Here is a 15,726-nt window from a genome sequence, read left to right as displayed (position 1 = left end):
AGCAAGTAAACAACTTATTCTGTTATATAAACAAATGAGTTTTATATTGTAATATCCAATTCATGACTAAATTTTAAGTGAAGCTTTGAGATCTCTGGTTGTGTTGTCTACATGTTTGTGTGTATGTTATAGATATGATATGTTTCTACCTGCAGGTGATATTGCCAACATTAATTTGTAAATGAGTTCTATTTAATTGGTTTAAGTGAAATTAAGCACTTATATAAATTCTCAGAAATATAAATAAACTAACCCAAATGGATTTCAGGTTCATATGATCTGGGAAATAGTCAGTATTAAATTAATATTTGGTATTAAGTTAGTTTAAGTTTGTTGGTTTAATTAATACTGGTGACTTGAGATGTCTTTAAAGTAATCAGCAGTAAGTGTAATATTTTTATTGTAGGTAGGTTTACTAAAAGTCAAATAAGATCTTATTATCTCTATTACAAAATTTGTCAGCAAGAAAAATAACTTGCCGTAGTAAGATTTTTACAAGTCAATTAAATGTAAATGAGATAAGAGTTTTTAGATGAACTCTTTAGGAAAAATTACGTTTTATCCTATGTCTTCTTAAAAATAGTTTTTCCAGGTTTTTGGTAACTTGAAACTTTAGAGTTTTGCTAAGTTAAGTTAAAGTTTATTGAATATCTAGAAGTTTATTGACTATCTAGATCCTTTACAAATAAAATAAGATACTGAAACAGTAACATAGGCTTCCCTCTACAGAGAAACTAATAATATTTAGAACTATTAATTGAGACTTTTTAAAATAAGAAAGCACATGTTTTTAGAAATTATAAATAGAGTTAATAAGTTTGCCATTCTACAGAATGCTAATTAAGAGACAGTTCATAATTGCTTACCTCTTAGCTTTTACTAGAAATTAAGGTTTTTAAAGGTTAAAGAACGTAATTAAAATATATAATTAAAACTTCCAAAAATTAATAAGGAAAATATATTTGTGTGCAAAGGAAAAAGAAGGTTTAGGGAATGGAAATGAATTTTGTTAAGGGAAAAGGAAGTAATTTTGTCCTAAAAAGAAGTTAGAGAGAGAGAGAGAGAGAGAGAGAGAGAGAGAGAGAGAGAGAGAGAGAGAGAGAGAGAGAAAGGGAAAGCATAGGACAAAATCTGAAGGTATAAAAGAAAGTTATAGAAGGTTATCTAGGAAAAGAGTTTTGTATGTGATAAGGACTGGTGAAGACTGGAATGAATTTAATTGGTTGAATGAGTTTTAATATTAAAAATAAGCTGGTACAAAATTAGAATTTGGTTTTCTCTGTTAAGAGGGGCAAAGTTTTCTTGGAATATTGATCTGCTTCCGATAGCAGAATGTAAAGTTTCTCTACCTTTTAAACAATCTGTTGCAACTTTTTGTATTTGCCTTTGAAATCTTCTATTGTCACTTGATTAAGTGAATAAATATTGTTTCACAGTGACCGATGATCCTATTTGACCGAGTGTTTTGAAATCTTTTGATATCTTTGACAAACTTCCGTGCGAGCATCATGAGGGATGTTACCAGGGAACTCCCAAAGTTCTTTTGACTTCTAGCTAACTTTGGGATACTTCAGAGAATACTAAAACATCTCAAAGAAAGATATTAAACTAATATCTAACATACTATTTCGTATGCTTTGTTTTTTTTAAATTTTTTAATTTAATTTTATTTTTATACAGCAGGTTCTTATTAGTTATCTATTTTATACATATTAGTGTATATATGTCAATCCCAACTACTTGGTATGTTAAATTACAGGGGAAGCATTGTCAACCTTCTTAGCTTATAGTTTATGGGTAATTGTTATTAACATAAATGTTCTAGAAATTATATGAAATTTCTAAAATTTGAATGTAGATATAATGTTACATTATAACATTAATAATTTTATCAGTCATAATATGTTATCAGTCATAATTCTAGTTATTATTTCAATATTCTATGTCACAAAAATAACTAAATTTCTCTGACAATTGCATCGTAATCAGGTCTTTAACTATGCCTTTTAAAGTCTCTTGTCATTTATAGATAATTACTGTTTTGCTCTGATGCTTTTGCAAAAATGCTTCATTTTCAAGAAGATTCATAGAAAGGACTTTCTGATAAGTACAGGGTTCTGATAACTTTCAGATTATACTGCTGAATTGGGTAAGAAAGTAAAGAATCCGAATGGAAAATCTCATGGCTTCATAAAACTATGAAGTATCAAGATCAACAAGCGTGACTTTTTGTCTGAAATATTATTGACTTTTAATCTTTGTTTTCCAGATATACGCAAACCTTTCCCCTTAAGCTGTGACTTACAGCAATTTGGTAAATTATACCTTTGTAAGCAGAACTGAAACATTTATCTTTTCTCTCTACCTGATCCCTCCAGAATTTGGAAACTCTTAGTATTCTTATTTTCATGGCAATATGGTTATTTGCATAAGTTCAATAAGAATCTACTCTCCTTATAACAGCACACAATTGGAAACATTCATTATACTATCAAGGCTTTGATTGGAATGTCATAATAGAGAGAGATGTGCATAGGCTCAGATATGACCAGACAGTTTTAAGGAACTAAGATTGACTTTATGGGGCCATAAATCCGTTGAAAAAACAGTCTGGTATCTTGTATACAGGGTCCCCAACAGCCTTATCAGGTGAATAAAGAAAGCCACTTCCTGGCAGATGCAAGGACCTCAAGATATTTTGTACCTCAAGAAGAAAGAGATTCACCCAAATTTATAGGTATTCCAAACAGAATCTGATGGCAAGTCCTTGGCATGTCTTTCCTGGCCTTGAGAGGACTTTTAAAGTTCAAATCTGAGATTCCTTATGAAAAGTTCCAACAAAGCCAATTTAAAAGAGCATATATGATCAATTATGTAAATAATCAGGCCAAGTTTATTGAAACCACACTCATTTTGCAAGCAAATTAGTCTTAATTTGGCTATATTTGGTAGAGATGAAGGTGGTTTTGGAGATAAGAATTATGTTTCAGTAATACCTTTGCGGATATTAAGTTCTAGTGCTGTTAGCGGTCTTTGAGTTTCGGTATTTACTGCCGAAGACTCACTTCCTAGATGGCTCCTTTCTACTAAGTTGCATTATTGTAAGGTTTAATTGAACTTTTAAAAGGACATTCTAATCTTGTTTCTGAAGCTTACCCTAGTTATGTTTGGATGAAGATCAGATGCCCCATGACCTGCAACCAGGAGATTGTGCATACTGGAAAAGACATTATTTAAAGAATTCTCTCTAACCTAGATGAAAGGATCCTTATCAGGTACTCTTAACTAGCTCATGTGCAGTGAAACTGAAGGGAATTGACTCTTGGATTCATCTCCCACTTTAAAAAGGGCCTCTGGGGGCTTCCCTGGTGGCGCAGTGGTTGAGGGTCCGCCTGCCGATGCAGGGGACACGGGTTCGTGCCCCGGTCCGGGAAGATCCCACATGCCGCGGAGCAGCTGGGCCCGTGAGCCATGGCCGCTGAGCCTGTGCGTCCGGAGCCTGTGCTCGGCAATGGGAGAGGCCACAACGGTGAGAGGCCCGCGTACCAGAAAAAAAACCCCCAAAAACAAAAGGGCCTCTGTACCAGACTGGTCTATAGAGAGGACTGCTGACCTCAACATCAACTTAAAACGACACTCAGAGGAGAAACTACACCCGCACCAGGAAAAAAAGACAACACCAGAAGTAGACAGCTATTCCAAGATGCTGGGCCTGATCAATTACAGTGTTTTCTTGGTTTCTACAACCGGTACATAACTCCTAGGCAGAGTTTAAAAATCAATCTAATTGTTGGGTTTATGGTCAATTACCTGTGTCCAGTACTTCTGGTTTACCTTGGTGGATTTCTCCACTCCAAGGCTCTGATTGAATGGCCCTTAGGAAATTTTTTCTAGAAGAAAGAAGTTATAGTTCCGTTCAGGCCACTCTTGATATTACTAGATGAGACCCCCTCACTTGGCCAATCAATCATACCTGCTCTGACCCTGGCCATAAAATACAAATTTTTTTTAAAGGTTACTCACTCAAGCTCAATTGGAAAAATGAGCTAAATTTCAGTCAAAAACCATAACCACCTGCTTATTGGGAGAGACTGTCCCTCAATTATGGGATGGATTTTTATGGTTAACACCAGGCTACAGTCGTTTAAATTTAAAAGCCCCCTTATGTTGGGAACAATTAAATTATACTAAGGATAATAAGATTAATAACATTGGGAAATTGGGCTGAGTACCTTATGAACAATGCCAATTTATCATTACCCTTAAATATAGTGACTGGTATGACCAGGGGCTGCACCTAATGAAAGTTCTTAGTTTAAATTCCTACTTCAGACTTTATTAATGCTGCTAGCTATACTACTTGTACTCTGCTTATTCTACAAGATTGTTATTTCTTGTATTACCCAACGTGTAATTGAGCCTCCAACAAAAATAATGATGACTAAGCAACTTGAAACAGTTGACCAAATATATAGTTGTATAAAAAATTAAAATGATGGTAACAGTGTAACTCTAGATACGGGAAGAAGCAACAAGAGAGAATCATTTCCTGAACCATAACAGACTAGTAATACAGGTGGTTCAGATACTTCTATGGCTACAATTAACAGGGTCTAGTCCAGTAATTTCACATTAGGCGGCATATCCACGAAATCCTCGCCTGACCTAGAAATAAGCCTTACTGGCCCCATGGGACAAATTGGTTATGAAATGCCTCCCAAACCTTGGTTAAATTTATGACCACAGGGGGGCACTGTAAAACAAGGAATGCCACTCACCATCCAGTTCCACAAGGCTACTAGGGACTAGTCTACTAGTCCTTAGCTGCTGTACTTGCTGACCTACAGTACACCCTGAAAGGAATTCAGGGTGAAGGACAGGATGATCCACTCTGTGCTTTGAGAAAACAGGCCCTTAGATAGTTAAATATGACAGGAAGATTTTTTATGAATCCAAACTCTTGCATCTTCCCATACTTAGAAAAGCCCTAAAATCATGAACTGAGATACCTGTTCCTCATGGCTAGCAGTAACCTTCTGCTGAGACATATGCTGGATCGCACATACCATTTAGCCAAAGTCACAGATATACTGGCCTCTCCCACTACCTCTTGGGGTCAGTTCCTCAGAGCTATCGAAGGCTGAATTAGACAGCTGGTTCAGGGAGGGAGGGGAAAAAAAGCTCTATTTTAGAGTGTTGAGTTTCAGGAACTGTTTTAACATCAAAGGGGAGCCTGCCTATGGCAACCAATGTGATAGAAGCATTTGGACAGCTACTTGGATGTTTTTAAAAACATGTTCACCCCCCTTACTTCATTGAATCGCCACACCTACTGTGCATTGAAGAGGTATTTTTAGGACCTTCTAGTACTTTATACAGTTAAAAAACAAAATTCAACCCAGTAAATTTCAAAGATCTAATTAGCTATAAAAGATTCATGAATCAGGCAGCATGCCATCTCTCCAAAGGGCTACAGTAAGGGAAGGGTTTTTAAAGGCAGGACATGGAAGTCATAAACAGAAAAAAGGAGATTATTTTAGGCATAGGTAACCTATCCATGGGGAATGAAAGGCGTCTATATAGCAGATTATCTCATCTTCCTTTGGGGGCAAGAGAGAGCCCATGTGACAGATTGCCTCATTGGTGCTGACCAAAAAATTCCTGACCGACTAGTTAAGACTACATTTCTGGGGGAGGTTGAAAGTTCAGCTAGGTCAGGTATTAATCCCCGGTTTGGGGGCTTGTCCTAGCAATGTGACTCCATTTCGAGCCTATAGTTTTCTTTCTAACAATAGCAAAGTTGAAACAAGGAGATCCAGAGAGATGAAGTGACCTGCTAGAATCACAAAGCAGACCAAAGATCACTTCATTCCAAATCCCCTGGCGTTCCCCCTCATAATGCTGCCTTTATATATATATATATATATATATATATATATATATATATATATATATATATATATATATATATATATATATATATATATAGAAATGGGTCTGGGAGTAGGTTCCCTTCCTTTTCTAAAATTCGGAGAACATTTAGCAGCCATCTGCAGAGTTTGGGTGTGGAAATGCTCTCAGAAGGAAAGGATGCATTTTCCCGGTTGTGCGCCTCTTACTGCTCCTCTAACACCCTTTCCCTTTGTGCTTTTTTAGCGCGAAAAGTTTCTCAAAAGACCAGGTGCTCTGAGGCGCCTCTAGAACTACATTTCCCACAATGCCCCAGGAGGCACCACGTAGCTGGAGAACTACATTCCCCGAAATGCCAAGGGGCCTTTTAGAGGCGGATAAGCTTCCACTCCAAATCCAAAGATCCAGTTTATCCACGCTATAGCCCAGATATAGTCACCTCTTTCCCCTTTCCTGCCAGAGACTTCCGTTCCCAGCTCGAACTTCCGACCCCATTCTTCTCTCCGTGGGAATGCTTGGGAAAAAAAGGTAATCAGAGGGTAGGGCGCATGCGCTGACCGGCACCAGGTTTGGGCTGTGAGGGAGGCCTGCGGGTCCGTGGGCGCATCCCGCCTCGCGCGTGCGCAGACGATAAACCAACGCCCCAGTATTGAGGCGCGGCTTTAGTGGCGCGTTTTAGTGAAGTTGCACGTGAAGAACAGCTGTGGCCGGAGCCCGGTGAGTGCGACCCGAGACCGGGGCTCCGGGGCTGTACCCGGGACTGGGTTGCGGCGGCGGCCGCTACAGGCGGGACCAGGGCGGAGCCGCGAGGCCTGGCGAGCACCAGTAGAGAGGGCTCCGACGTCGCGCGGCGGGGAGATTAACTGGGGACTCGGATCCTCGTTGCTATGCAACAGGGGGCGTCGTTAGTAGGTAACAGGGGAGGCGCGTGTTTCCGGGGAGAAGAGTTCCCAGCGCTGCGCCGAGATCCGGTCAAGGCCGGGTGGTTGTCAGGCTGGGGGACGAGGCCAGCGCTGAGCCCCTCGCCCCCGACTCCCGCCCACGGCCCAGCCTCCCGCGGCCCCGCTCCGAGCCCTTTGGGATACCCCGAACCCCTGGGCCGCGCCGCATCCCTTGCCGGTGACGCCACCCAGCAAGCTTGGCAGGGGACACGCGGTTCGAAATAGCACATGCACGCCACTGACACCCTGTCTCGGGGAGGCTGGGTCCTGGGGAAGGCGTCGTGCGCCTGGGAGGCTGCCCCTTTGCCCGTCGCCCGGCCCCCAAACAGTTGCTGGGCAGCAGCAGCTGTCAGGGGTTTAGCGGGGGGCTGCCCCCACCTGCTGGGACGCTGACTTCATTCTTCTCAGGGGCAGCTTCACCCGGTCTAGCAGCTTCCTTTCCACGCAGCTGTGCTTTTCGGGTGGCCGCTGCATATTTGGATCAGCTTTAAAATAGCCTCCTCTCCGCACCTCTCCATGGCTCTCCATTGCCACCCTCACCGCTTCTTGGCGGGCTTCTAATACTCATTTAACAAGCATTTATTAGTCATTGTTCTGTGCTAGGCGCTGGAGATTACAAGAAAAGTTAAGCCTGACGAGGAGGTGCTCAAAGTCTAATGGGGGAGCCAGGCATAGAAACTGGTAAATGATGCTACAATGCAGTGAGTGGTATATTGGCAATTTGTGTACTGCAACGTTCCTATAGATGTTTACAGTTTACAAAGTTCTTGCAGAAACATGTTAACTCCTTGCGGTAACTCATAACCTTGCTTAACCCCATTTTACATTTGAGGAGACTGAAACTCAGACAGGTTAAGTGATAAGACAGGAGGTAGTGGCTTTTAGTGTGTGGCAGAATTGAGCTTGGGACAGAAGGAAGTCTAGAGTCCTCTGCCCAATGCTGCACTCTGGGGGCTTTGCCCGAAGTAGACTCTTCCCTGTGCTGCGGACCATTTGTGGCAGCTGTCCCGTTATGCATCAGAAATCCCCGGGGAGCTCTAAAAACAAAAGCCTGAGCCCGTCTCTGGGGAGGGTCGGAGTAAGGAAGCCCCGGGGTGGGGTGGGGCAGACCCTCTAGCTTAAACCGGCTCAGGCCCTTCTGATGGGCAACCGGAGTCGAGAACCGCTGCTCCAAAGGGGCAAGTTCCTCAATAATGGGGAAATCAGAGCCGGCAGAGGGTACTAAGTCAGCTGCCCCTCCTGCCACGTCGTGATTCATAGCGCAAGAGGAAGCTACCGGAGGAAGGAGCCTTGGCAGGGGGAGTGGGGACCGCCCCCCACCCCGCCCTCTTAGCAAACCACAGCTAAACATATGTGGCTCCGCACTACCATAGTTCAGTTTCCCCGGCTCAGCCCGTCCCTTCCTGAGCCCCGTTGCAGCTGCCTGAACAAAAGTGGCAGGTCTAGTCCCAATTTTCTGCTGTCCTCATACGTCTCGCTGTAGAGCCATGACGTGTGAGCCCAGCAGGTGGGTCATCTTCTGGTGGGTGGCCTCCTCGTGGGAGTCTGGGTAGTTAGTCCTCTAACTTTGTGATTGTTGATTTGGGGGCAGGACTTGAAGCACCTTGAGGGCAGGGACCATGTCTTACTGAGGCAGAGTGGAGGTGTGGAAGGAGCGAAAGGGCAAGGTTTAGATCCTGGGTTCTGGAGTCAAGTCCCAGTCCCGATGCGTGTACTTTAACAAGTCACTTGATGTCTCCAAGCCATTGTTTTCTGAGTAAAACATGGAGAGTAGCAGTATCCTATACGATTCTTATAAGAGTTAAATGAGGTGGTGAAAGAACAAGCGCTTTGTAAATTATAAAGCAACACACACACTATACACACCACACACACTATACACACCACACACACACAGTTTGTTGTGGTTGTTGAGTACCTGCTATTTTTCTGAGGTCAGGCATTGCAGGAGGTGAAGACGTTTAAGACATCCTTCCTCTCAGAGCTCAAGACTGCTTCGGCTCCTGACTACCATGGCTTCTCTTTGTTAAAAGTATTTGATCGGGGCTTCCCTGGTGGCGCAGTGGTTGAGAGTCCGCCTGCCGATGCAGGCGACACGGGTTCGTGCCCTGGTCCAGGAGGATCCCACATGCCGCGGAGCGGCTGGGCCCGTGAGCCATGGCCGCTGAGGCTGCGCGTCCGGAGCCTGTGCTCTGCAATGGGAGAGGCCACGACAGTGAGAGGCCCGCGTACCGCAAAAAAAAAAAAGTATTTGATGGGGCTGAAGTGAGGAGGCGTAATGGCGGTGGGTTAGACTCTTGCTGAAGAATGAGAAAGACGTTGTAAAGCAGAAACTAACACACCATTGTAAAGCAATTATACTCCAATAAAAATGTTAAAAAAAAAAAAAAAGAAATGAGAAAGAATCCTGTTAAAGCAAACAATTGGATGAAAGGGACGAGCCAGGAATCTGCTCTCTTATCTGCAAAGGGCACACTCCAGAATCCTGTTAGATTTGGTTTCCGGTGCCCTTTGGAAGGTCAGCTGGCATTGCCATGCCAGCCTCCCTGTGGAGAGTTTATTTCAAGGTCCCCCAGCTCCCCTCGACTGGAGCAAACGGCCGCCTGAAAGTCGAGGCTGGCAAAGAATGCAGAAGTCTGCCAAGGGGGCAGCAGCTCATGTCACCCTGACCTTCCAGAAAGGAGGACACGACATCTGATCCCTCCTGGTGGAGGTCCTTGGATATAGAAGCCACCCAATATAGCAACCCTGCTCTTTATGTCCCCAGTGTGGTCATGACCCAGATAGACCAGGAACTGACCCATGCTTTCCTCGTCTCTGACCACGGGCAGGCAGGAACCATCTGGTTCTCGATTTGTGCCAAAAGGAGGAGAAGGCTTCCCAGCCTGAGGTCGTTCCCTATGAACTGCATGTTTTGCAGCCCTGCTTTACCTACAGGCCTCAGGAGGGACTTAGAGCAGCTGTTTCTGGGCCAGAAAGTGCCCCGAGTGTGATATTTTTATAACCCCTTCTTGGACCCTGCTCCTTCCCACTAAACAAGAATGGGAACATCTTCTCTTCGCTCTCCTCCATCCTGATGGCTCCAGATTTCTGGCCGACTCCCGTAGTGCCCTGGTAACTACAAAAACTTCAAACACCTGGCTGTTCCTACCTCAGCGACATGGCTTAGCCTCTCCGCTCATCAGGTCTGAATCACAGAAACACCCTGGAACTGCAGGTTCATCTCTGAGCCTGGAAAAGAATGGGATTTGCTGGTGCCATTTGACTTTTCTCAAGCGTGGTGGCAAATAGAAGTTGGAACTGAAAACGTTTTTCTTGGCCGAATCCAGCGTAGGTACTTCAATGAGTCGATACTTGTTGGGTCTTAATTTGCCTACAGTATCCCATTACAGATGAGATCAGAGCACAGAGTGGTTAAGTGAATTGTCACCAGTAATTCATGGAGTGGATTGGTAGATGTCAAGTCTGTTTTAGCTCATGAATAATCTATTGTAGGACTTTCCAAGTCGCTTCTGAGACTGAAGTTGGAGAGGATACAACGCAGGGCTATGTGTGAGCGGGTCTGATGTCAGATGCACCTGGATTCAAATCCTGGCTCTCCCGCTTACTACTTATCCTCCCTCAGTTTCTTCATCAGGAAAATGGGGGATAAGAACAACACCTAACTGATGGGTTGTTGTGAGGATTAAACGAGCTAGGTGACGCATGGTTAAATTGTTGTTAATAATAATAATATCTTTCCGTAAAAGTTGTGCTTTAACTTCTTGCCTACGTTGGGGGCTGGGGAGTTGAGGTCATCTCTGTATCAGTGGGTCTCAACTTTGCACAGTGGAATCCCCTGGGGCGCTTTTGCAGGTCAAAGCCCAGGCCACACCCAGATGGTGACATCAGAAGCTTGGGGCTTGGGGCAGAGGTATCAGAACTTTGTGAAGCTTCCAGGTGATTCCAACGAGCAACCACCTTCACTTCTGCGTTTTGGAAGTGGAAGCTTGGGTTTAACTCCTGGCCTTTGTCCTTGGGTAAATGCTGAATTCCTAAGTCTCAGTTTCTTCTCCTCTCTCCCCTTAGCGAGGAGGATAACGCCCACCTCACATGATGGTCCTGCAGAGCAAATGACCTATGTGCAGTGGGTTCTTATTTGAGCACCTGAGCCCTTTTCTTTACATCGTTATATAGCGGTAATCCTATTCGAGTGCTATGTTTTAAGGTTTTTTTAAAATATAAATATCAGCTTTATCTTAAGTAGATTATAACCTCCTTGAGGACAAAGCTGTACAGTCTTTTTCTTTTTAATAAATTTATTTATTTGTTTGTTTTTATTTTTGGCTGCATTTGGGTCTTCGTTGCTGCGCGTGGGCTTTCTCTAGTTACGGTGAGCAGGGCTACTCTTTGTTGCGGTGCCAGGGCTTCTCATTGTTGTGGCTTCTCTTGTTGCAGAGCACGGGCTCTAGGCGCATGGGCTTCAGGCTTCACAACAGTGGTTGTGGCTCGTGGGCTCTAGAGCACAGGCTCAGTAGTTGTGGCACACGGGCTTAGTTGCTCTGCGGCATGTGGGATCTTCCTGGGCCAGGCATGGAACCCATGTCCCCTGCATTGGCAGGTGGATTCTTAACCACTGCGCCGCCAGGAAAGCCCAAAGCCATATAGTCTTATAATTTTTTTTTTTTATACCCAAAGCACCTAAGACACAAAGGCAGGCCTTCGGGGTTTTAGAACTGGAATAAGCCTTAGAGAGATCTTCTCATCCACCTTAAGGCATTGACTGATACTTGCTGGCTAGTTAATATGCAAGTGGTAAAGAACGTACGAGAGGAACCCATGAATGAGATGGTTGTGCCCATCTGAGTTCTGCCTTTGTCAGCTAACAGGGAGGGGCGGTGGGGGGTGCTGGGGCCCGTCATGCTTGGGACAGTGGGTTTCTCGGCCGGTTCGGGCCCTCCGCTCACCCCATGCTTCTTCTCTGGCAGACCCAGCCATGGCAGGCTCAGGCAGCAGTTCACCACGGGGCAAGCATCTGTTCAAAGTCGTCCTGATGTTCCTAGCGGCCCTCGTCCTCCTCCACTCAGCGTCATCCCAGTCCCATCGAGACTTCGTGCCACCAGGCCAGCAGAAGAGGGAGGCCCCAGTTGATCTCCTGAGCCAGATAGGTCGATCTGTGCGGGGAACCTTGGATGCCTGGATTGGGCCAGAAACCACGCACCTAGTTTCCGAGGTAAGGAAGGTGTTCCCTGCTGTGGCTACGCGCACTGAGGACAGAGGAGCCGTTGTTCGTGGAGAGAGCCCCCAGTTCCACAGAATGAAGCCAGACAGCCCCGGCCTTTTGCACTCTCATTGTTTCATTCCTACCCCAGGGCCTTTAGCTCCACCCCCATCTTTGCCTTATTCCTGCCCTTTCTTGCCAGAAAGGCTGGGAAATGAGCCATCTTTATCAACCTACGTCACCGGTGACTATAGAGTCTGGCTTTGGTCTAAATCTGACCTAGAGGCTTAAATTGGCAAAATATCAAGACCTGAGTTCATTCTTTCGCCTTCAGAGGTGGCGGTGAGGGTGACTCGGGGTTCTTAGGCAGGGCTGTCTCTTCTGCCTGATGGCGTCCCAAGCCTGCTGGTGTATACTTCTGATAGGTCGTCCTAAACGGCTGAAACAATCATTTATAAAATGCATAATATAGAAGAGCTGATTGACTTCTTTTTCACTGAAACATCCTAGCCCTCCACTGCTGTTACTTCACACACCTTCATGATTCCCTGGGAGGCTAGGAGCACCCCAGTTTTACAGGGTGACTACTCCAGGGATTGGATGGTCACCCCCACATGCCCACGTTCACCCACTACTACCGCCAAAGTATTCCAGCACATCAGTTGAATTAGGGCCCAAGTGTCCTGGGTTCCAGTTCAGACAGGAAGGAGAAATGGCCCACCGTCCATCCCCATGCACTGGACGGTGGCTGTGGAAGGGACCCCTGAGAGGCAGGTGGAGATGTTCGTGGGCAGCGGTGGTGAGACTCAGAAGAGAAGAGCATCAGTAATCACGGACTCAACTCATGCTCTGCTCTTCCCACAGACCTTGGCTCAGGTGATGTGGGCGGTCTCATCGGCCATCTCTGTGGCCTTCTTCACGCTGTCTGGGGTTGCCGCACAGCTGCTGAATGCCTTGGGGCTGGAAGGTGAGTGGCAGAGAATGGTTAGGTCAGCTGGAGCTTAGCCTGTCCCTTCCTGTTTGTGGGAATTTATCTTTTCAGTGTCTAGACTTTTCCCCAGCTGCTCAGCATCTCCCAGGTCTCCCCAGAGACGAGCATAAGAGCAGGCTGCTAACGGCCGCCTCGTGCTAAGCCATAACATCTCATCTAACTGTCACCCACAGCCCAGAGCGTTACTCCCATTTCATAGATGCAGCAGACTCAACCAGGGGAAGTAGTCTACCCACAGTCAGCTGGGACCGGAGCTGAGATTTAAGCTCCACGACCCCGTGGGAAAGGAGTTTTCCTTGGCGAGGGGGTTTGGCTCCTCCCGCCTTTGGTTCTTGACCAAACCTCTCCTTTCGCAGCACCAGGTGGGCTGATTTTGTGACTCTCTCCCCTTCCAGGAGATCACCTCACCCAGGGCCTGAAGCTCAGCCCCGGCCAAGTCCAGACCTTCCTGCTGTGGGGAGCGGGGGCCCTGGTTGCCTATTGGCTGCTGTCCCTGCTCCTCGGCTTGGTCTTGGCCTTGCTGGGGCGGATCCTGTGGGGCCTGAAGCTTGCCCTCTTCCTGGCCGCTTTTGTGGCCCTGGTGAGGTCAGTGCCCGACCCTTCCACCCGGGCCTTGCTCCTCCTGGCCTTGCTGACGCTCTACGCCCTGCTGAGCCGGCTCACTGGCACCCGGGCCTCGGGGGCCCAGCTGGAGGCCAAGGTGCGGGGGCTGGAGCGCCAGGTGGAAGAGCTGCGCTGGCGGCAGAGGCGAGCGGCCAAGGGGCCCCGGAGCGTGGAGGAGGAGTGAGAAGGACGCCGGACGCTGCCACCTTCGTCATACCAAAGAGCCGAGCTGCTTCTGGGTCGCACAGCCCTCCTCCCAGCCCCCTGCCCCTTTCTTGCTCTGTCTCCGAACGCTGTCTCTGCACCAGCCGCCTTAGCCGAGAGAGAGAGAAAGACCACCCCCCACTGGTCCTCAGGGGCCCTGTCCTCTGTGGTTCTCTGTCTGGGGTTGGTTCTCCTCACCCTTTCTCTGCTCCCCCCGTCTCAGCCAGGGGAAGGTGGGGGGCCTCCCACCAGCTTCTGCACCTCCTCTCGGCAGACACCTCTGATCACTGCCAGGGGCCTCCTGTGACTCAGCGGCTGCCTTGCCTTCCTCCGACGCTCTTGCTCTCCTGTCCTTCTCTAGCTCCTCCCCTGCCAAGTCCCCAGCTTCCTTCCTGCTTGTCTTCTCCTTCTAGCCCTGTACTCCAACCAAACCACAGTCCCTCAGGGCATGCTCCTGTCCCCTTCATTGCCCAGCGTGGGGAAGAGGCAGGGCATTTGGGGCCTGAGGGGAAGGGAAGTGGGCCGGGATGTACATTGAATCTGTTACAAGTGCCTTAATCCGAGCCAGCAGGGCCCTCCGCTTGCCCGCTGCCGTACTGTATGTAGGAAACTGCCCTGTAGCTGCTTTGTGTCAAGAGGAAAGTGGTTCCTCTCAGAATCTTGATTTCCCTTCAGCCAGAGCAAAAGATGACTGCTTCGTAGGCTCGTGCCTGCAAGTAGGACCCTGCGGTGGCCATGAGATCCCCTGTGGGGGTTTCAGAGACCCTGAAGGAGGAAGGAGGGTTCATCGTCCTGTCTGCGCAGCTCCGGGCAGTTCTCCATCTCTCTCTCCATCACTGCCACCAGGGAGTCCGCTGATGAGTTGCCTAGGAGGAGCGCAGAGCAGACAGCAGAGATGCGCCTCACAGCCCCTTCCCTTCTCATGCTCTGCGGCTGCACCCTCCCCACCAGGGCACTCACGCTTCCTTCGAGGCTTTGGTGGAGGTGGGTGGCCTCCTTTGCCAGGCCCCACATGTGATGTGAAGAGTAGAGAAATGCCCAGTTCTTACTGTTGAGGTTGGAGATGGAATCACAGCTGCAGTGAAATATATTTTTATCAGCGCTTGGTTGGTTTTAAATAAAGTGCACGCTATTTTATTATCTAGTTCCGGATCAGATGTATTTGCTCAAAGTCTGGCTTGCTTTGAGTGCCTTCTCTCCAGCTAAACCCATTTCTGTGGAGCTGCTCAGCTTTCACGACTTCTCCCTGCAGGTGTCAGGTAGTGTGAAGCCGGGAGAAAGGAAGGGAGTGCGGGAGAAAGGAAAGGAGTGCGAAAGAAGGCTGGTACCAGTCACCCTTCCCTCCAGGGGTGTGAGGAATGAGGAGGGCACGCGCCCCCATTACCAAACTTCCAGGACTGACCAGCTCTGTGGCAATAGTGTTCTTGTGGGGGAGGGGGAGGAGGGTACCCCGTCCAGCCCTGTGTGCAGGAGTGGCGAAGGCTGGCCCCCAGCCAGAGAGAGGCTTGCCTGCCCTCCCTGCTTCCCCGCCAGACAGGAGTTCTGTGCCGCGGTTCTCAACCCGGTGCATAGATTGGATCAGGCATTTCGGGGAGGGGCCTGGGTGTGGTTTTTCCTTTTTAAGCCGCCCAGGAAAGGCTAACGTGCAGCCAGGTGCCCCGCTCTGGACCTCTCCTAAGGCTGCCTGGCGGGCAAGGCTGCGCCCAGAGGCCGGACCTGGGAGGCAGGCCTTCCCTCAGCAAAGAGAGCAGCCCTCCCTCTTCATAGACCCACAGGTTTCTCCCAGGGATGGGGCTGCCTGCATCTGGGGCTCTTCCTCTGTCAGAGTAGTTGTCACCTGGCCCTCCTGGCCCCTCTCATCCCCTCTCCACCCCCGA

General features: G+C 47.5%; 1 protein-coding gene across 5 annotated transcripts; it reads left to right on the top strand.

Annotated features, from left to right (window-relative positions):
• Nucleotides 1-6,279: 6,279 nt before the first annotated feature.
• On the top strand, nt 6,280-14,993 carry TMEM109 (transmembrane protein 109). 5 transcript variants are annotated; one of them, XM_067748887.1, is made up of 5 exons: nt 6,475-6,627; nt 10,920-11,029; nt 11,819-12,063; nt 12,916-13,018; nt 13,438-14,993. In XM_067748887.1, exons 3-5 carry the CDS (start codon nt 11,827-11,829, stop codon nt 13,827-13,829), a joined length of 732 nt encoding a protein of 243 aa, XP_067604988.1. In that variant the 5' UTR covers nt 6,475-6,627; nt 10,920-11,029; nt 11,819-11,826; the 3' UTR covers nt 13,830-14,993. The 5 variants fall into 5 exon arrangements, with proteins under 5 accessions (XP_067604985.1, XP_067604988.1, XP_067604987.1 ...); XM_067748886.1 differs by lacking the exon at nt 10,920-11,029 and adding an exon at nt 10,707-10,870; XM_067748884.1 differs by lacking the exons at nt 6,475-6,627; nt 10,920-11,029 and adding an exon at nt 6,280-6,438.
• The last annotated feature ends 733 nt before the right edge of the window (nt 14,994-15,726 follow it).

The sequence above is a fragment of the Pseudorca crassidens genome, chromosome 9, assembly GCF_039906515.1.
Source record: "Pseudorca crassidens isolate mPseCra1 chromosome 9, mPseCra1.hap1, whole genome shotgun sequence".
NCBI classification, from domain to species: domain Eukaryota; kingdom Metazoa; phylum Chordata; class Mammalia; order Artiodactyla; family Delphinidae; genus Pseudorca; species Pseudorca crassidens.
The sequence above is the reverse complement of the archived record's forward strand: the minus strand, read 5'-3'. Positions and strand labels throughout refer to the sequence as shown.

Coding starts and splice junctions, on each gene's coding strand:
- TMEM109 (XM_067748882.1), top strand. CDS start 6,798: ATGCAACAGGGGGCGTCGTTAGTAG. Junction 12,064..12,915: donor CCACGCACCTAGTTTCCGAG/GTAAGGAAGGTG, acceptor CTCTTCCCACAG/ACCTTGGCTCAGGTGATGTG. Junction 13,019..13,437: donor GAATGCCTTGGGGCTGGAAG/GTGAGTGGCAGA, acceptor CTCCCCTTCCAG/GAGATCACCTCACCCAGGGC.